At 32.6% G+C, this 21,227-nt stretch overlaps 1 protein-coding gene and 1 long non-coding RNA gene across 2 annotated transcripts in view; both read right to left on the bottom strand.

The window, feature by feature from the left end:
* The window catches only part of LOC134713989 (uncharacterized), a 31,141-nt gene extending 25,427 nt beyond the window's left edge, over nt 1-5,714 (bottom strand). Inside the window, exon 1 of the long non-coding RNA XR_010106455.1 lies at nt 5,582-5,714. This is a non-coding gene — a long non-coding RNA (uncharacterized LOC134713989). The remainder of the gene's footprint in view (nt 1-5,581) is intronic.
* A 9,410-nt stretch (nt 5,715-15,124) lies between these two features.
* LOC134715468 (piggyBac transposable element-derived protein 4-like) lies at nt 15,125-18,217 on the bottom strand. The gene is made up of 5 exons (XM_063577652.1): nt 17,967-18,217; nt 17,565-17,765; nt 16,555-16,836; nt 16,108-16,289; nt 15,125-15,829 (listed from the first exon to the last, which is right to left on the bottom strand). The coding sequence occupies exons 1-5, from the start codon at nt 18,206-18,208 to the stop codon at nt 15,651-15,653; spliced, it is 1,086 nt and encodes a 361-aa protein (XP_063433722.1). The 5' UTR covers nt 18,209-18,217; the 3' UTR covers nt 15,125-15,650.
* Nucleotides 18,218-21,227: the final 3,010 nt, after the last annotated feature.

Raw genomic sequence — 21,227 nt, forward strand, 5'->3', positions numbered from 1 at the left:
GGGTTTCAGTTTGACATTTTTATCGACTTTGCGTTTATAGGACGAGCCAAATGTGCCCCTGTAAAAGCAGTTCGAAATTATTTAGAAAATACCTGAATGGTCTAAATAATCATATGGTCCTGACTGTTAATAACAAAACGAGTCATTATCAATCGCGTATGGTCTAAATACTCATATGGTCATATGGTCCGGAACAAATACATATACCTTGCGCAGTTAATCAAATTAGTGGCCACCGAAAGAATGTTGAAATGTTAAATTTCGGTTAAATTAGCGTAGTTTACATCACATACTGTACAAGAAAAGCAAAATGAGTATGTTAAATTTGATGTATGCCTTTTTGTGATTCTTCGTTACATTTGTTGTTTTTATAGTGATATTAAGATGATAACACAATATTGACTGATGTACCCCTATTTTTGACATTTTTACTCTTTGAGTATGTTTGTTTTGTTCATACATCGTTGACAATGTAATGGAATTTGATGCGACTGTCATACAAGTGAGAGGTTTAGCTAGCTATAAAACCAGGTTCAATCCACCATTTTCTACATTAGAAAATGCCTGTACCAAGTCAGGAATATGACAGTTGTTATCCATTCGTTTGATGTGTTTGGACTTTTGATTTTGCCTTTTGATTTTGGATTTTCCTTTTTGAATTTTCCTCGGAGTTCGGTATTTTTGTGTTTTTACTTTATACTAATGAAAGGTCATTATACATACATCCTAAATAATGAAGAGCGGTCAAACAACGACCTTAATTTTACGGTAAAGGTACTGGTTACGTTTTCACAGTTCATGTTTTAGAATATATACAAGAATTTATACACCACGTATCGAAGCAATTCACCAGCGCGTATATCTTGGAATTTAAGATAGAACGCAATTTAAAAATTATAATGACATATTAAGAAAAAAAAATCGAATTACAAACATTCTGAATTACGGGGAAAATTCAAAACGGAAAGTCCGTAATCAAATGGCAAAATCAAATAATAAAACACCTCAAACGAATGGACACCATCTGTCATATTCCTGACTTGGTACAGGCATTTTCAGATGTAGAAAATTAAGAAATAATTCCTTCGTGTCATGCTCTATGCTAATTTTAACATGGGTAAGCATTATATTTGTCGATATTTTTAATTATTTTACACTGAGCGTTAGCGAGGTGTAAAATGTGGTCAAATATAATGCCTACCCATGTTAGAATGAGCATAGAGAATGACACGAAGGAATTATTGCGATTCTAATAGGACAAATACAGTATTTTTATAGGTCGAATCGTACGAAAATACCGTAAAAATGTTTGGCTTTTCCCGTTGCCTCCCCGAGGAGTCTGTGCATTACATTTCATATTTGATAAGTTTAAAAACTATGAGCAGGGTAATATAAGTTGTTTTATACAAATATATGATAAAAGTTTATGCTAGCTGCTTAAATGTATACATTTTAAAGGATAACGATGGAAATAATGTTAATGTACACAGTAAGTTCGTGCGCATGTGTCAAACATATTTTTATGCTCATTAGAACACGGCTTTGTTTACAAAGCGTAATAAGGACGTCATATTAGAATGCTGGATTTAACCTGATGTAATGGCGCTAAACCTCTCACTGGTATAACAGTCGCATCAAATTCTATTATATTTACATCGATGCGTGAACAAAACAGACAATCACATAATATGTAAATTTGTCAAAAAAGTTTATTTCTACAAGTTTTATACCATCACGAATCGGTTGATACATACGATGTATCTGTGTCTAAACTAACTAAGGACTTTTTCGGTCCTCAATGCACTTCAACTTCGTTCTTTATTTGGCTGTTTTAACAACTTGATTCGAGCATGACAGATAAGTCTTTTGAAGACGAAACGCGCGTCTGTCGTAAATATGAAATATCAATCCTAGTATCTATGGTGAGTTTATTTACCACGTTTTAGATTGTGGTTTACCATTTACGTCGTCTGTTCTTTTAAGTACCGAACATGATCTATTCCCGAATATGACTTTTTTGCTGAGTATCAATTCGCATTGCCACAAGACATGCCACGGTATTTTTGTTTATCCTGCGTTCATTTAGTTGTGATGGTCCATTTGTAATTCTGATCGGATATTGTTAAATGTCTTATTGTTTAAAGTTGTCATGCTTCTTTTTTTTTCGTATATATAAGTAAAGATAATTTATCACCCAGTTCATGAATATGTTTTTAGTTAAAAGCATCTTTATGTACGCGACTTATTTGTTTTTATTTAGAAGAAATACCGGCATAGCTAGATAATACAATTGATTATCTATTAACTAACTCATTCTATATCAATATTTTTGTAATTGTTATAAAATAAGTCAAATAACATAAATACAAACCTAATATTGATTGAAATTCAAATTTTAGAAATTTATTTGTGACGTCACTTTTGTGGCGTTGGTTCATTCGTGTGACGGACAATACGTAAATCTGTTATGCTGTTTTTGTGTACTGTTCTAATTAAATTATTTTACATGTATGCTGTTATTCTGTGGTTAACATGTCGAAATGTACTATTACACATATTATTTATGAATTTTCTTGCATTGATTTGTACTGTATTTTTGTCATGTAAAGTTGTCATTTAAGGTGTTATTTAACATTGCCATAAAAAGTGATGTTTGACTAGCCACAAAACCAAGTTCAACCCTCCATTTTTTCTTCAATTTCATGTTCCAAGTCACGAAAATGGCAGTTGTTATGTTATAGTACGTTTCTATGTATGTTGCATTGTCGGTTTTTTTTTGGTAGCACTTCGGTATTTCTGTTGTTTCGTTTTCCCCCCTTATAGTTGATGTGTTTCCCTCGGCTTCAGTTTTTACCCCGTCTTTATTTTCTCTCAACTGATTTATGACCTTTGAACAGCGGTATACTACTATTGCCTTTATCTTGCTCGAATTCGATAAAAAGAAATAATTGTCTTCAATGACTTAGACGTAGCAGAAAGTTTTACATATTTTGAAAACAAAGTTACTGGCGTACTAAATTATAATCCTGGTACCTTTGATAACTATTTACTGCTATTTCTTAATGGTCAAGCGTAATTCGATGTTTAGGTATTTTGTTACTTCTCTAAAATACGTTGCGGAACAAATTGATTATATATATTTTGTTCCTCTATTTCAAAATAAGCTTTCAAATTAGGTTTAATGTGTATCTATTTTTAGGTGCTGACGGGTCGCAGCTGTCCATTCCATTATTCAAACTATCAATTTCATTATTCAAAATTAGCAATTTCTTAATTATCACTCGTATTTTGGCATTTATGTCCTCCGTAACCCCTCTAATGGGCAATGCTGAACATATTGATCATAACTGTTTTATTCCTCAATGTATAAGTATTCAAATGGTGTCTAGAGGTGTTTTTTTTTATAGTTAGGCGATATTGGGTTGCAGCGGTCCATTCCAGTATTCAAACTACGTTATTTCTTAATGTTCACGACTTTTTCGACATTTACCTGTGTTACTCCTCTTATAGGCGTTGAAGAACATATTGACTTTATTCCTTTTGTTCCTCTATTTAAAAGTTTTCGAATGAAGTATACGGTATGTCTAGAATTAGGGGCTGAAGGGTTGCAGCAGTTCTTTCCATTATTTAAAATATCAATTGCAATGCTCTTCAAATTGTACTTGTTTGGCTTTAAAAATATTTTGATATGAGCGTCACTGATGAGTCTTATGTAGACGAAACGCGCGTCTCGCGTACTAAATTATAATCCTGGTACATTTACCTTTGATAACTATTTATACCACTGGGTCGATGCCACTGCTGGTGGACGTTTCGTCCCCGAGGGTATCACCAGCCCAGTAGTCAACACTTCGGTGTTGACATGAATATCAATAATGTGGTCATTTTTATAAATTTCCTGTTCACAAAACTTTGATTCTTTCGAAAAACTAAGGACTTTCTTATCAAAGGCATAGATAATCGTAGACGTATTTGGCACAACTATTTGGAATTTTGGATCCTCAATGCTCTTCAACTTTGTACTTGTTTGGCTTTATAACCATTTTGATATGAGCGTCACTGATAAGTATTATGTAGACGAAACGCGCGACTGGCGTACTAAATTATAATCCTGGTACCTTTGATAACTATCAATATTCAAAATTGGCTATTTCTTAATTTTCACGCGCATTTAGGTCCTCTGTAACCCCTCTACTTGTCAATGTGGCACATATTGTTATAACTGTTATATTCCTCTTTTTTTAAGTTTTCGAATTGTGTCTAGATTTGTTTTGTAATTAGGAGCTGCATTTGCAGCATGCCCATTCCAGTATTCAAAATACGTCATTTCTTAATGTTTACGCGTATTTCGACATTTAGGTCCTGAGTTACTCCTGTAAAAGGCGTTGCGGAACATATTGACTGACTATATTCCTTTTGTTCCTCTATTTTAAAACTTTCGAATGATGTATAAGGTATGTCAAGAATAAGGGGCTGAAGGGTCGCACCAGTTCATTCCATTGTTCAAAATATACATTTCATTATTCAAATGGGCTATTTCTTGCTTTCTGAGCGGATTTTGGCATTTCGGTCCTCTGTAACCCCTATAATGATCAATGCGGAACACATTGTTCATAACTGATTTATTTCTCTATTTATAAGCTTTCAATGGTGTATAATGTTTTCTGTAAATATAAAATAGTCGCTTACGGGTCGCAACAATCCGTTCTAGTATTCAAAATACGTCATTTCTAATGTTCACACCTTTTCAACATTTACCTGTGTTATAGGCGATGCAGAACATCGTCAGTCACCTGAAAGAACGTAAACATGACGCCATTGTGACCTAATATTTTTTGCACGTCTCTGTACAATGTTTGTGGAAATACAAGTTTAAACAAACAATAAACAGCAATATTAATAAAAAATATATATACGAAAGTTATACATGAAGTGAATTAAAATAATGCTGTACAAAATTAAATGACGTATTTCATAACGAATTATTAGCGTTCAGTAATGAAGTGATACGTGTATCCGAAATAATTCTACAACATAGGGAAAAAAAATTTGGGAATACATTTTGTAGTTTGTTTTGGTGACTTCGTGAAATACCCCTCTGTAGCACCGTTATTCTAACGAATTTAAGTTTCCACAGACACCTTACATTTTACAAAAACTAAATAGCAAGAAATTCAGTTAAATTCAGACGAATAAATTATGTTTTTGAATAAAATAAGTAATAAGATTTATAAAATGCATGTATAATGTCAATTGATAAAATTATTATTTATTTAAAAATCCATTTTATAAATCACTTCATTACTGAACGCTAATAATTCGTTATAAAATACGTAATTTAATTTTGTACAGCATTGGTTTATTTGAAAACAATGTTGTATGATGAAGAAAAAAACATGAATAATATATGTTTGTCGTATTAAGTGTATCTATAGAGTTTTAACAGCTAATTGATTAATTTCGTACATGTCTTAGAGTATTGTATGAGTGACCAATGCAGGAACTTAGTGTTAGCATAATGTTTGATTTATTTATTAAAACGAATTTGGTATTTAAAGTATTGAAAAATTAAACCACTTACCGGTCTCGTTAGCTATTGTCAGTTAACACAAAAACAGAACATACTATATTATGAAAGGATTTCCCAGCTTTACCCACACACAAATAGTATTATAAGTGATTAATATATCCTCTAACTATTTGTTTTTCATTTAATTGAGCATGCGTTAGCACTTTTGTTGTGATTGGATGCCGATCTTTACGACAATATTGCTTGTTTCGTCACCTTTACTCAACATGAATTATCACATCTTTGAGAAACAATTAACAGTTGTTGATGCAATACAATTGCCAACAAAGTATTGATACCTTGTTTGGTGTTATTTTTCCTTTCTATATGATGATTTTGCATTGAAAAGTCGAAGTTACAATCATGATGAAAAACCAAATGATGTTATAATGGTAGCTGTTTCATCTCCCCTGTATATACTTTTTGTCTTTGTATATGTGAGTTTGGGAACCAACGATATACGACTATGGCATTAATAAAAAGTTTATTTCTAAAATTATATGGTGTCATTTAAAAAAAATGTAGAACTTTCAGTACACCCATGCTAATTTTTTTTAATTTTTAATTAAAATTTCAGTTGTAATGGTTTAAATGAAAGCTTGTCGGATTTATGATTCAGAACATTATAAATAAACACGATTTACATCTTTTTTGATAAGATTGAAATGTATTTAAGTTCGATTTTGGGGCCATCTGTGTGCGTACAGAAAAACAAATGATTTTTTCAAAGTTTCTGATCGCCGTGATATCTGCAAAAGGAACTTTTTAAGAACGTTAAAAATTACTCTAACGAAATCGTAACTTCTTATCATATATGTAACATATTGACGTCTCAAATGGTAACGTCAAATTTTTACGTTTTACGGCGATAACCGATTATTAGGGATAAGTTTTGTATTTCGCTTCGCTTGCAATTTTTGTTTTGCACATCAATATGGATATTTCTTATAATATTTTGTTGTACTGAATATGCATTGAATATTTCCCAATGAAGGTAACGTTAGCAACAAACAACAAAATATATCGTATTTTGGTAATGCATATCTTTATGAAATGAGAAGATATATACGGTATGATGAGTGGCAATGAGACAACTCTCTACCAGAGATCAAATGACATAAAACGTATTAAAGTGCAATGTTTTCCCATTTAGATCCGAAAAGGAGGAGGATATATATTTTGCTTTAATATAAAAAGTTTATCGAGAATAACAATTAAACGGGTCTTGCTTATAAAATTCACTATACTTCCTTTAATAGCGGTACAATTAGATAATGAAATGAAACGATTGTCAGAAAAAAGGTTAACTATAATTCATCTCATATGTTTACAAGCTTTGTGTGATGTGGAGAGGTATATAGCCACGCTTTAGGCCCAATTTTATTTTCACTTTCAATTCTATACACATGAATCTTATTGCAGAGAAATAAAAATAAATCGCAGTCAGTTTACGCTTCCCAAATTTGAAAATTTGATAAAGATGATCTGTCATCCTCTTGTGATACAAAACTTTTTCACAACTTAAGAACCTCATCTAAACGAACAAACCCATTCATCGTAATTTTTTTTATGATACTTTGTGGTCTTGTTGATAGTATCTGACTATCAGGAAAATTCTATCTGAGGAACTATATACAGATGATCCACCATAAATAGCGTACCCCGAATCGACAACGTTGAAAACGTACGAAAATCGTCCAGTGGACAAATTTGCAAGACATTTCATTTCTTTGAAAACGAAGTCGTTTTGACTACGCAAGTTATCAAAAAGTATGTATCTGTTTTGTAAAGTTAAAGCACAATAACGGAAAAGAACTATTTAGCATGCAACTAATCTATATTTTTAATAAATAACGTCGCAAATGACAATGTATTTGTAAAAAACGGCGAAATCCGACATTGGACATCTTGCTCGACATTTGCCAGAAGCCGTTGCATTTTTATATGTAGTGTGAGTGCTCCAAAAAATCGATTTTAATATGGTCTATGTATGCACACATGTTAGCCGAATTTACACAAACGAAATATCCTATAGTCTTATATTTCAAAACCTATAAATTTTGATAACTTAACATCTTCTAAAATCTGACTAATATGAACACTATTTGCTCTTGCCAAAAAATATCGTTGGTCCTATCAGAAACACATATCCAGTAATATTGTTATACTTTATAGATGAAGCATATCAATCCCCTTCCCTTTCATGAATTTGACCTACCGAATTAGACTATTTACCGGATTTGTTATCACATAAGCAACACAACGGGTGCCGCATGTGGAGCAGGATCTGCTTACCCTTCCGGAGCACCTGAGATCACCCCTAGTTTTTGGTGGGGTTCGTGTTGTTTATTCTTTAGTTTTCTATGTTGTGTCATGTGTACTATTATATTTCTGTTTGTCTTTTTCATTTTTAGCCATGGCGTTGTCAGTTTGTTTTAGATTTATGAGTTTGACTGTCCCTTTGGTATCTTTCGTCCCTCTCTTATATCATTCATTCGAATTTTCGTAGATATAACACTATTTTGAAGAACACAAACACCCCTGCTCAAGTGAGTATGCGTATAGTCTGTTACGTCTGACACACATATTTTTTAAGTTTTGACGTCAATATGTTGTCCTTATTTTAGACTAAAGTAAAATATGATAAAACAATTTGTACTTTTTTTCGGAATAGTATTTACCTGTCTAGTCTATGGATATAAGTTTTAATAACTTAACTGTTGTGATTTTATAGAAAAGCTGTTTATTAGTGTGGATTGGTTGATTACACGGTATTGACGCAATAATAATATTAAAGTCTACGTCGTGAGGAATGACTGTAATATTTTTTCTCAACTTCCGAAGCAAGGTTGTCGGCTCTTCGGACATTCCCGAAGTCCTGCGTTGATTGCCGAGTTTATGAGCTTCAGTCCTTGCTTGGAAATTGATTTTTTCTGTCTATTCGAAATAACATAAAAAAATTGGTGCACATAGCGGGTTATTTAACAGTGTGCACAACATTTTTTATGTTATTTCGAATAGACAGAAAAAATGTTACAGTCATTTCTTATAATTTAATTCTAAATTCCATTCTAATGCAACAACGTTTGTAACGTTCATTTTGATTGGATAACGTCACTTATTTACATGGCATTAATTGACAATTGATGCTATGGGACGTACGCGCAAGCTCAGACGGCATATGAAAGATATTAAAAAAAACATGTTTTAACGTTGTTTTCTGTCAGTTTCATTAGAATGGAGATAACAATATTGTATTTTAAGCTCCGGCGGCATCAATTGGGGATTTGATGGTCACAAAAACCCGTTTACTGTCTCCGCTAACGCGTCGCCAGCAAACTTAATTTGCGGCCATCAAATCCCCAATTGATGACGTCGGAGCTTAAAATACTATACATTTATCTCCTAATTTTAAACCGTAGAAAACCACGAAAAACGTTGATGACGTCACAGTCACAAGACTAAATTATGTCTATGGGCTGATAACAAAATAACGTCACACAATCAGAAGACGCGTTACATCCAATATTAAATTATTTAGATTTAAACGGACAGTCTGGGCGCTGAATTCGTCTTTCTACCTGTTTGGAAGATAATACGAGACGTGAATAATCAAAGTGCATTGATTGGTTAGAACAAAGGCCAAACCTAGTAAATGTCTTTCAACCCCGTAGAGTATCGGATTTATCCTCTCTATTTTAACAATTAGATTTTGCCTGGTCATTAATCATGCATGTTTATGATATTGGTACACAGGACACTTTTATCTATTATAAATTTATATATTACAAGATTGATCGTTTATATAAATATACAGCGTTAATTTCCATTGTTTAACGGGAGCGTACATTTTTAAAGAATAAAATGAATAAAAACTATGGTTCCTAGTTTGTGCATTGTGATAAAAAGTTCGTATGTATCATTACTTTCATTTGTTTCTTACTCTTTCTTGTATTGTTCTTGTTCTATTGCAAATAATCAATTTCATGACTGCATCAATTGTGTCTATCAGTTTACCATAGTGATATCACATGGGAAGGTTAGAAACAAATCAATTTAGCAAAATTTGATGCAGGAATGCAGATATTTAATATGAATTTTCATTTAAAAGAACCAATTCATAAAAATATTACTTATAAATATTAATATTTTTGCAAAAATTGATTATTTTTGTTTGTTTTTAATTATTTCTTTAAATTGCTATTTTAAAGGGAGGTAACTTTAAAATAGTGCATTTTCTAAAGGATTTTACATGAATTTTCCTATTTTGTATTTTAACCTGAAAAAAATAACGGTGACCCTATCTTTTCATTTAAGATTCTCAAAGCATTGTCTGAAAGCTATCTTTTCCTTAAGTATTTAACAATTCTATCATTTTGTTTAGTTGTAAACCACAAACTGGTGTTTTTTACTGTATAATCCTTACAAAATGTGTCATTTTGTCGCGTCCTGTAGCTATCATTTTTATGTTTTATTTCAACATATATTAATAGATACTACGTTTTGACAAAGTACGAACAAATTCTATCCTTTTTATTTTAGACTCCCATAACACCTTAAGTGTTTTAATGTGTTATCTTACCGTTTTAATTTATTGACATAACTGCACGATCCGATTTTCAATTTGTGGCACGAGAAACTTTATATGATCTTAACCTTTGCCGTCATTGTACAACTTGTATATTTTGTTTGAAGTATATGGAGAATCGTCTGATTGCACTCATATCCCATATTTTTATATCTATATTAAATATTTAGATATATTTGTATATTTTTAATTGTAAGATCGGTTTTATGTATTGGAGTTTGAACTAGTACACATTTTATTAAGGGGCCATCTGAAGTCCGCCGCCGGGCGAGGGATTTTCTCACTTTGTTAAAAACCCATTGGTGACCTTTGACTGCTTTTTGCTTTTTTGTCATGTTACTGTCTCTTTAACACATTTCACATTTCCATTCTCAATTTTTGATATGAAGAATGTGTTGATCAAATGAAAACTAAACCTTTTAATTGCCGTGAAAATAAGAAAGAATATTTACTGCTCTAGTAGCACCATGTACTGCAAGTTGTGTTAGATTGATAATTCAAAATGGTTCAATCATTTTACTTTGGATTTCATTTGATGGACATGTTGATATGGATAGTCTGTTTAAGCATCTTAAAAATCACATGAAGGTATACGCATATCAATAAACTGAACTCAGTGCGAAGAACCTTTAAAGTACACTTAGACAAAGAGCTCAATCTAGTGAAACACTTTTTTATGCTGGTCACTGTCTGTTATCAAACTGCACCGCAATCCTAAAAAAAAATATGCAAGTTAATTCTAATATATATATATATTTAGACGTAGAATCCAAAGGAAGTAAATAAACCGTTTACTGAAATAAATGTACAATATGTCTATGGGCCACAGATGCCCCTGCTTGTGAAAAGAAAACACAAGTAAACTCCACATATAGAAACAGGATTCACGTAATTTTGACTGTTAAGTGACGATAAGCATTGTGTATAAGTTTCAAAACATTTGGTTGAGGCAAACTAAAGTTAAAGAACAGACACAACAGATCAAGCATCTTTCCTATCTTTAGTCTTCGTGTTGATATTTGTATCATTAGTACTAGTACTAACTTCTTATATCTAATAACTCTTAAACAGTAACACCACCCAATATTGAACTTGATTGAGCTGTGTTATGGGGTAATAAGCATAAAGTATAAGGTTTATAAAATTTGATTGAATCAAACTTATTTAAAAGAACGAAAACGCAAATTCAGCATTTTCTATGTTTTTAAAGGAACATGATAACTCTTGAACGGTATAAGTGACGCCACCAAATTTTAAGTTCATTTTTTTGTATGTGGAAATAACCATTGTCCCAGGTTAGGGAGATGGTGAAGACCCCGCTAACATGTTCAACCCCGCCTAGTTAGTATGCATGTGCCTGTCGCAAGTCAGTTGCCTATACATTTGTCCATTTATTTCCTCGTTTAAATTTCGTTTTATTGTGTTTTTTCTATGTTGTGATGTTATAATATAGTTTCATCCGGCAGCAAATGTTTGCACCTGTCCTAAGTCAGGAATCTAATGTACAGTAGTTATCGTTTGTTTGTGTAATGTATACGTTTTTCTCGTTTCTCGTTTTTTATTTAGATTAGACCGTTGGTTTTCTCGATTGAATTGATTTACACTAGTAGTTTTGGGGCCCTTTATAGCTTGTGGTTCGGTGAAAGCCAAGGCTCCGTATGAAGACCGTACATTGACCTATAATGGTTTACCTTTATAAATTGTTATTTTATTTGGATAGAGATTTGTCTCATTGGCACTCATACAACATCTTCTATACCTATTTGCTCATTGTTGAAGGCCGTATGGTGACATCATGATAGATGTTAATTTCTGTGTTACCTGGTCTCTTGTGGAGAGTTCTTCTTTGGCGCTTATGCCACATGAGGTGAAGGGTGGGGATACTGCTAGCATGTTTAATCTGCCGCATTCTGTTTGTATGAACCTGTTCCAAGTCAGGAGACTCTAATTTATGAATTGTCGTTTGTTTGTGTGTTACATATTTGTTTATGTTCATTTTTTGTACATAATTTGTCCGTTTCTTTTCTCGGTGCTTTTTAAAACTGACTATGCGGTACGGACTTTGCTCATTGTCGAAGGCCGTAGGGTGACTTATAGCTGTTAATTTCTGTGTCATTTAGTCTTTTGTGGAGTATTCTTATTGGCACTCATGACACATCTTCTTTTTATTTTGTGTATAAGTTTTGTAGTATTTGGTTGAGGCAACCAAAGTTAAAACAACGGAACCTTCTTTTTTTTTTGACGTTCGGGACGAACGGACTAGACTTACTCCGCAGTTTATGTCCCTTTTCTATGGTACCAACACAGAAGTTCTGACTAGTGTGCTGGTGCTAGGACGCAACGTCAGATATTGCTACCATTTAGTGTAACATAAAAATGACGTTAAATTGGAAACGTGCTCTATCTATTTCTTCCTGCTTTCCCTTTTGGGTAAATGCAAATTATAACACACAGGTATAAATGCCGTTAGAATCCAATGATTTTATAATTAACATAGGATATTCAATTTTACTGTTAGTGATTATGTGTTTTTAGAGGAATATTTCTGCAATATATATTCAACCCGAGTATGATTTTATACAAGCAGTGACACACAATAGCTTATACTTATGATACCTAAGTGTTCTTACTTTTTCACAGTCTTATAGATATGTATTTTTGTAATGTGTGACCTCACGTGTATAGTAAAATTTGTTGATTGATATGCAAGGCTATTCTGAAGAATTTATCTACAAAGCGAGAACACTTTCCATTTTCATCAGCTAAGAGACGGCTAGACTTTTTTGAAAAGCTATTACTTGTCAACAAACTAAATTCAATCAGCTAAAATGAAGTTCATGTCCATCATGTTACCGCTACTTAAATCAGCCGTTAAATTGTTCTCCCTCTGAATATTGAATCCGTCAGTGTTGATTTCAAAAATACAAAGTAACATTTACATTTAAAACGCCACGTTTCTTGAACGACAGTACATAGAGAAAAGAAATTTCAAGACATGTACTGAAAAAATTAGAGGGTACTTTTTTTCACGTCTTTGCTGTTATCAACGATTTTTATTAATTACACCAACAGCATACTTGTAAAAAGTGCAATAACGTGTTGGAAACCATATGTACAACAGAAAACCATAATCACTTCACCAAATGTAGTAGTGTATTTCACAACAGCATTCAAAAATGAAGAAATTTGTCTATCCTGTTACTATGGTTGCTATGGTTACAGTTACAGGACAGCAACGTCGTTATTATTTTTTTTATCTTAACATAAAGTTGCAAAACGAATGAAATATTTCGTTGGTTGAACTCATCTTAAGGTCATAACGCCTTAATCATGGCTTTCCAGTTAAGCATTTGCAGGTGCAATACTGATATCGGTAACAGGATAGACAAAAAGGTAACAGGATATACTTTTATATTACGGATTACAAATGTGTCGAGGTTTGTGATTGGATAACAACACAGACATGTCAGAATATATTCAGGAAACTGCCGGTGTATATACGACGTTTTTATCCCCAATTGGGACCTCAAAAACGTCATCAAAACATCGGTTACTATGTGACGTAGTCAAAAGCTACCAGACTGTCAGAGGCTCACAGAGGGAAAATAGTGACGTGCTTCAGTCAATAATACATTTTTGAAACAAAATCACGCAATTTACACTTTTAATACTTACATTTAATGTTAAAAGTGTTATTATAAATTATTACATACACGATAAAATTATGTTCACAACAAATTAGAAAATCCTTCACGTATGACGAACATATCAGTTCGGGTTTTCAATATATATGTGTTTGTCAATGAATACCTGCACTGGAAAATAACATTAAGTCAGGGGTAATCCGTAATATATGTGTAATTCAGGTCTCAGAAAGGGTATATACTGTGACATTCCCGGCTTAGGGCCTATATCCCCTTCGCCTTCGGCTCAGGGGATATAAACTCTAAGCCGGGAATGTCACAGTATATACCCTGTCTGAGACCTGAATAACATATAATATAGAGATATTTCATAAACGCACGTTCCTGTTGCAAATGAAATAAAGAGAAAAGTAAACTAGCTTATGAGGGATTTACTTGATGTTGGGATTATTTGAAAGAGAGGTGGTAATTTTTACAACCTGTGAAAACCAATTTTTAGAGGTATATTTCAGTAAAACCTGGAAAATTGGCAAATTAGGAGATAACTGTATTGTATTTCAAGCTTGGCCTTCGTAAAACGTAGATTTTACTGTCGCAAATTGAGTTTACCTAGCGACCAAGTTTTACGAAGGCCAAGCTTAAAATACAATACAGTTATCTCCATTCTAATGCCACAAATATTTTGCCTAAAAAATGCCATAAATGAAAAAGTCCGCGAAACTGTTGCATCGTCTTTAGCATCTAAACAATGTGACGTCATATGTATACTCTGGATGTCAAACATGAATACTTAACGTATTTTTACTTTTCGTACGATTGAGAATTGTTTCAATATAGACCAAAAGAAGATTTTGAGGCTCAAAATGTGACAATCTTGTTTATTTTTTGAGAAAATATATACCCCAAAAAAATCGGAATTCAAAATGGTGGCTTTCTTAGTTACGGACTTGTAGAACGTGGAATCTAACCCCTCAAAATATTTGTCAACGTCCAATGAAAATTATCGTTACAAACTAGTTGCATTAGAATAATCTATTATGTCACAGAATGAATATATATTGAAGTTTATTTTCTTGAAAACCATCTAATTGGATACGTAAAACAATCTTAAAATTTTATCTAAACCCTTTCTTTATAACCCAAAATTTTCGTTTAAAAATGGTAACAGGAGAGACAAAATATTGTACCACTTAAAATCAAAAAATAATTCAAAATATTCTTGAATGACATATTTAAAAACAACAACGTTATGACGTTACCAATAGGTAATGACATTTGGACGTCGCCAGTGCCGAATTCTTTTGACGTCGTCGTTTTCGAGGGTTTTTTTTTAATTTAGAAAGTTGAGTCTATAGCTATATTCTTTGATAAAAGATGTGACAACTATTACCATTACGTGTAGAGAAATTGGCTTATTTTGTTTCTATATTTGTAGATGAACAAAAAATATAATATTTTGTTTGAGCGGAGAAGTTATTAAATACAATTAAAGAACGAAAAGAAATCAACATGTACATCATACGCATTTTATTCTTGCACGTTTTATCAAGCATAGATCAGCTGATTAGAGTGTTTATGTATGCCAATAATATTTTGTCATTTCTTGGAATGTGATAACATTTGAGTATGTATGACTATAAAACTCATGTCCAATTAACTGAAGTTGTTTCTTCCCTAAAACGCAAACATTTTATTCCTCATAAATCTGCAATGTGTGGAAATGTTTAAAACATCTTCCAACACAAAGTCCAACGCCACAGTCCGGACACCATGTTCTTATTATTGTCCCCGAAAATCTGTTCTCTTTGCCAGAACAAACGGCACATCTCATTCTCCTTTTGTTGCGAATCTATTCTATGAAGTGCCGAGCAGTAAGTCTGGTACTTTGAAGTAAGCAACGTCTACCCGGTCGTGTCTGTCCTTCTCTGTGTTGTCCAATCAAACCCTGTATTATTTCCTGCTGAAATGTCAAATGGTTCATTTTCTTCTGTACCACAAAGGTATTTCTGTAACATATGTAGGCGTTAACTGAAAACAAAATAAAATAATATTGTTAAATTGATGTTTTTCATACCTTTTGGAAAACAAAGTCACATTTGAATTGTATGCGAGTTTATTTTAAGAAATGGTAATTAATTATCAGTGTGATATAGGACTAAATGTTTGTAAAAACATCAGAACAAAACCCGTCACATAAAAAAATATAAGATAGCGAACAAACAATTGCATAGCGCCCGTACACTTACTTTGAATATATTTTTCAAATTAAAGCCTTTCGGTAACTTAAAAATTTAAATAAACCATACCTGTTGCTGTCATGAGGAGGTTGAACAAAATCTTTTTCCATAATTTCAAACTTCTAAATTGGGGTTCATTCTGTGCAATAAACTGGTCACCTAGATCAACGCCACCCATCGTCTCATTGTATTTGTGTACCAAAGCTGGCGCCTTCACAACTTTCCCCTTACTATTTGGTTTCCAGGTCATTCTAAAAATATATATTTTTTAAAATACATTCTTGATCTTGACCTTGATAAAAACAAATATTCTGATTACTTCAATGCATGTACTTACAAGTATGAATGATTATAATTTTAAATCCTTATTTACTCATAAATATTCTATAAAAACGTGATCACGGGTTTTTAAATTGTGAACTTTTGCGGAACCATACATATCAATATATGAATATGGTTCCTTACTTGGAAGAAGAAAAAGAGGAATAGTACAATACATTCAATATAAAAACTTACTTTGCACTTCCAGCTGTTGTTAACAAGGACACTTGTCGGCGATCACTATATAGAACAGACATAACTGGTCCTCGGGACTTTGCAAGAATTGCCCCCTTTGGAAGTTTTGCTTTTCTAAAACTTTGAGGCATGCCTTTTCTTGTGGCAATGACTGTACCAGTACAATATGTACCCCTGTTTCTGAGGTCGTGTACTAATTTTGGACTGGTAAACCAACTGTCGATGGTCAAATGGTGCTGGTTTCCAAAGTGGGGCCTCATCAGATCCATAACAACTTTGTATCTAGAATATACATGACAGTGCATTCAATATTTACTGCAACGTTTATTACAATAGAATGAATCTAAATATGTTATTTGAAATAAACCAGAAATTCATGTCGATGGTTCCCGTCTCTATAATACACCAAAGGCCTTCTATGAGAATGTGTGTACGGTATATGGTTTTATGATTATATTTTTTTAGAATATACATGTACATGTAGTCATGGTACATTTAGTTCACAGTGTTCACAGCGCTCGTATGTTGTACACTATACTATTGTATGTTTGAGTTAACGGTATGTAAAAATTTGAGAAACATAAGTTAAACTGGTTTTTTTTTACAAATTATCAACTGATCATGGCACTTTAAAAAAAACTTACTATTGTGCATTACATTTAATTACAGTCTGGTTGAAGAATCATGTTGCTCTCTATAGTCGTTTTATTGATTTTTGTTATTGATGCTACCGATTTGACAAATACCACTTGTACAGATACAACGGACTTACTATTACTAAGATTAGTTTATCACAAAACTGGACAATCAAAAATTTGTGCGTTTTTGTTATTAATTCTTTACAAACCGGAGTGTTATAGGAGATGATTCTATTTGCTTAATGTGGTTCTTGAGAAAAAGGTTGACTGGTGAAAATTTCATGATGCTACATGTAAAAAAAAAAAAAAAAACGAAAATTAATCATTTCCAGACTTGATTTATTCAAAAGTAATATAATTTCAACAGCATACCCTTGTCCATCAGGATGACGAGGTGCATTTGATTTGCCCTTGTACAGTTCAACTTGATGTGTGTATCCACTGCCTGATTCAGCAAGAACCCATGCCTTGACACCCCATCTGTGCGCCTTTTTATTAGCAATATATTGATTCAAAAAATGCCTTCCTTTGAAACCAATCATTCTTTCGTCAATGCAAACATTTTGTGAAAGTCTGAAATAAGTTAATATTTTAAGAATACATACATTATGAATAAATTATTGAAAAAATACTGTGAATGAATTGAAACAATAATGAAGTAAATTATATTAAATATCAAACAAATTCTGCAGACTTTTGTGCAATAATAATTTATTATTTTTTGATTGTGCTTTTTTTTTTATATAGTTGCAAGATTTATATTCTTCTTCTTACCTGTAATTTTCCTCAAAAGTTCTGTTGAAAAATTCTATGATATTAGCAACTTTATGGAGTGGGTCATAACCAGCTTGGCCTCTCTCGACTGCTAAATCATTATCATTGCAGTGTAAAAACCTCAAAATTTCCTGGAATCTATTTCTTGACATGATCTGGGAAAAATTTGGAGTGCATGTTAATACATTCTTATTTCCGTTTTCCCAATATGAAGCGTAAGAAGGTTTCCTGACTATTCCCATTGCTAACAGCAAACCAAAAAAGGCACGGAATTCCTGCTTGGAAACTGGTTTCCACTATCCTCTTCCTTGTGGGGTTGGGTCATTAGCGTTTAACGTTGTTGTAGCATACCTATTTGTTTCCTCAACTATGATATCAAGCAAACTGTTGTCATCTTCACTAATAAATTTCTCAAAGTAATCATATGGAGATAAATTTGCATCAAATCCAAGAGGACCATGATCTGGACTGAATGCTGGCAGTCTAACGTGACGGTACCCAAATTGCACCTATTTTGACAGTTTTTTCACCTACGTTTTTTCATGATCAGGAAAAAAATGTCCATACTGTGTTTATTTTGTAGCCCTATCCTTCTTTGTCATATAGGTACACCAATTTAATTTTTAGTCCATATTTAGTCATTAAAAAATTAGTTTGAATAAACCTCCAAACTAACCATGATTCTGTAATGAGGAGTACCCAAATTGCATCCATGCTTAAATTTACTTCATCAAAAGTCTAATAACCGAGCTTTTGTTTAATTTCTTCAAATATTTTGAACATTTGGATATTTGTCCATGCTTACTATTCATATTTTACGAAATGGATACTTATAATATATTGTATTTGCCAATTTTAAAAAAGATGACGTTTTGATGACGTCGCATGGTGACGTTTTTGTACATTTTGTTTTTTTCAGTAAACAGTCCATCTGTTGATAAATACTGTTATCTATGACAAAAGTATTTGGCTCTATAATAGTAAACCACGGTCCATTTCTCAGGTTACCAGGTCTATTGATTTCATTTTCAAAATCTTCAGCATCCGTGACAAATGAGTCGGATATATAAGCCTCACTCTTTCCGTCTTCTGTAAACGACATTTTTATCCTGCACACTCCAATTTCGCCGTGATTATTACGTCACTATGATGTCATAAATATGACGTCATATACTCAACGTAATCGTCAATGACCTATGGTCAGTAGTACAGTTATATATAATTGAAAACATAGTGTAAAACAAGTGCAATGTCTTGATTTAATTGGTATACTAATTTAGATTCTGGAGACGACATTTATGTCGCCTTGACATTAAACCCCCGCACGACATATATGTCGCTTTGGCATTAAAGCTTTAACGACATATATGCCGCCTTGGCTTTAAGAGGGTTAAGTACTGTTTGTTTTGATTTGTTTATGTAGAGGGTTGTTTAAATAAGTAACTTTAAAAAAAAATCAATTTCAAAATTCGACCCATAAAATCGCGGAAAGAAGTTTTTCTCCAAGTCCGAATTGCCTTTTCGTATTATGTTGGATATACTGACCCATTTTAAAAATACAGTTGTTCGTTATATGCAATGGATTATTTTCTTGTCTAAAATAAAATTGCAGTTCGAAATTTAAATCGATTACGTTATCGTAAATGTTCAAATCGTGTGGAATGCACTGAAACACTGGTTTTCTCCTTTGTCAATTTATGTGTCACCTTCGAAGGCAATGACTGGCAAAACGAAATTTTCTCTAAGTTTTGAGGTAGTATTTTTATATATATATATAAAATAACAACTATTTATGAGTAAAGTAATACCGACAACGACAAGTCAATATAGATTTAATTGATACTTGAATTTTCAGAAAAAAAATCACAGCACTTAAACATAATAGTTTTGAAAACAATGAATTACGCACAAATTCTATGCACGTAGTGTTAAGTGGGATTCGTAAATTGTTTTCCAAAGATCATATTGTTCAATAAGAGTATTTTATGCCCAACTTCGCACCTGATCCACATTCTAGGTTCCTTGGAAGATACACTTTGTATCCATCACATACGAAGAAAAGCAATAAATTGTCTCTCATTAGATACAAATATGCGTTTGGTATATGGTTCATGTTTCAAATTACAAACTGTTAACGTCAACATATCTTTTGATTAAGAAATGATTCTAGAAGCGTCTATATCATTCGTTAAGCTGTCATTGGAAATAGAATGGACAATCTATGAATGAAAAAAAAGAATACTACCAATGCCGTCACCTACCTCTTTTAATATCACTAGGATACGATACTAACACCGACGATCTTACTGGCCAAATATGCAGATTAACATGGAGATATATCGGGTTATTTATGTTTCTTATATTCTTTTTATTGCAAAAGCCTCCTTAGAAAACATATAACAAAAATTCAAATGCCCAAGCAAAAATTTCAACTTAATTTTGCAATTTTCAAAGCTTTCTAATCATTTTAACTAAATATTAGTGTTGTCAAATCGTACACTTTTGCCTAACTGGTTACTCGGATGGTCCTGGTATCAACATATCCAGTATTAGAGATGGTCCAGATTGTTGAACAGATTGGTCAGACTGTATTAAATCAACAGTTTCAACTGACTCACTGACATGCAGCTGACTGATGTCACTTTCATTAACCTCACAAGGTATGCTATCACTATTCAAAATAACATTGGTAAGCACAGAACTAATATCATTTTTCTTTTTGGACGAAGACACTGTGACGTTATAAATTTTGCATAACAAAAGCAAAGCCTTTTTAGTAAAAGTCTGTTCTGTTAAAAAATTTGAGTTTGCAACAAGTTCAGATTTGAGACGAAGGTGGGAAACTGTTTTTCCATCTGATTTATCATCTTGAAAGAACTGCATATTAAAAGCTATGACAGATTTTTTAGATTTCTCCATGACCTTTTTCCTTAGGGCTTTTCCTTTCTCTTTCTTCAGAAACTGAAGATAATCTCGACGAAATTGACTAAATGCAACTTTTATGAATAAATCCACAACCGCATTAAAAATGTCAATATACTCCACACATTGTTGTACTAATGAAGACAAAGTTTCAATAATGTCACATTCATTTTCACCTTCTGACGAAGATCTAGCTTTTGTTAGTGTTATACTCCAAAGTTCAAACAGGTCTTTATCTTTAATAATTTGTTCTTTCACATTACTAAACATGCTGAACAAGACTGCCATGTGTAAGGCTGTTTCTACACAAAAGTTATAATTTAGTGAAAAAAGTGAAGG

This window comes from Mytilus trossulus, chromosome 4 (assembly GCF_036588685.1).
Source record: "Mytilus trossulus isolate FHL-02 chromosome 4, PNRI_Mtr1.1.1.hap1, whole genome shotgun sequence".
Lineage (NCBI taxonomy): Eukaryota > Metazoa > Mollusca > Bivalvia > Mytilida > Mytilidae > Mytilus > Mytilus trossulus.

Bases quoted from the DNA above. Each gene is read 5' to 3' on its own strand.
- LOC134715468 (XM_063577652.1), bottom strand. From the start codon at position 18,208: ATGGGAATAGTCAGGAAACCTTCTTACGCTTCATATTGGGAAAACGGA. The intron at 16,290-16,554 runs GTAAGTTTTTAT...ATATATTTTTAG, and splicing joins ACAACAGCTGGAAGTGCAAA to AATGACCTGGAAACCAAATA. The intron at 15,830-16,107 runs GTATGGTTTATT...TTTTGTTTTCAG, and splicing joins CCTCCTCATGACAGCAACAG to TTAACGCCTACATATGTTAC.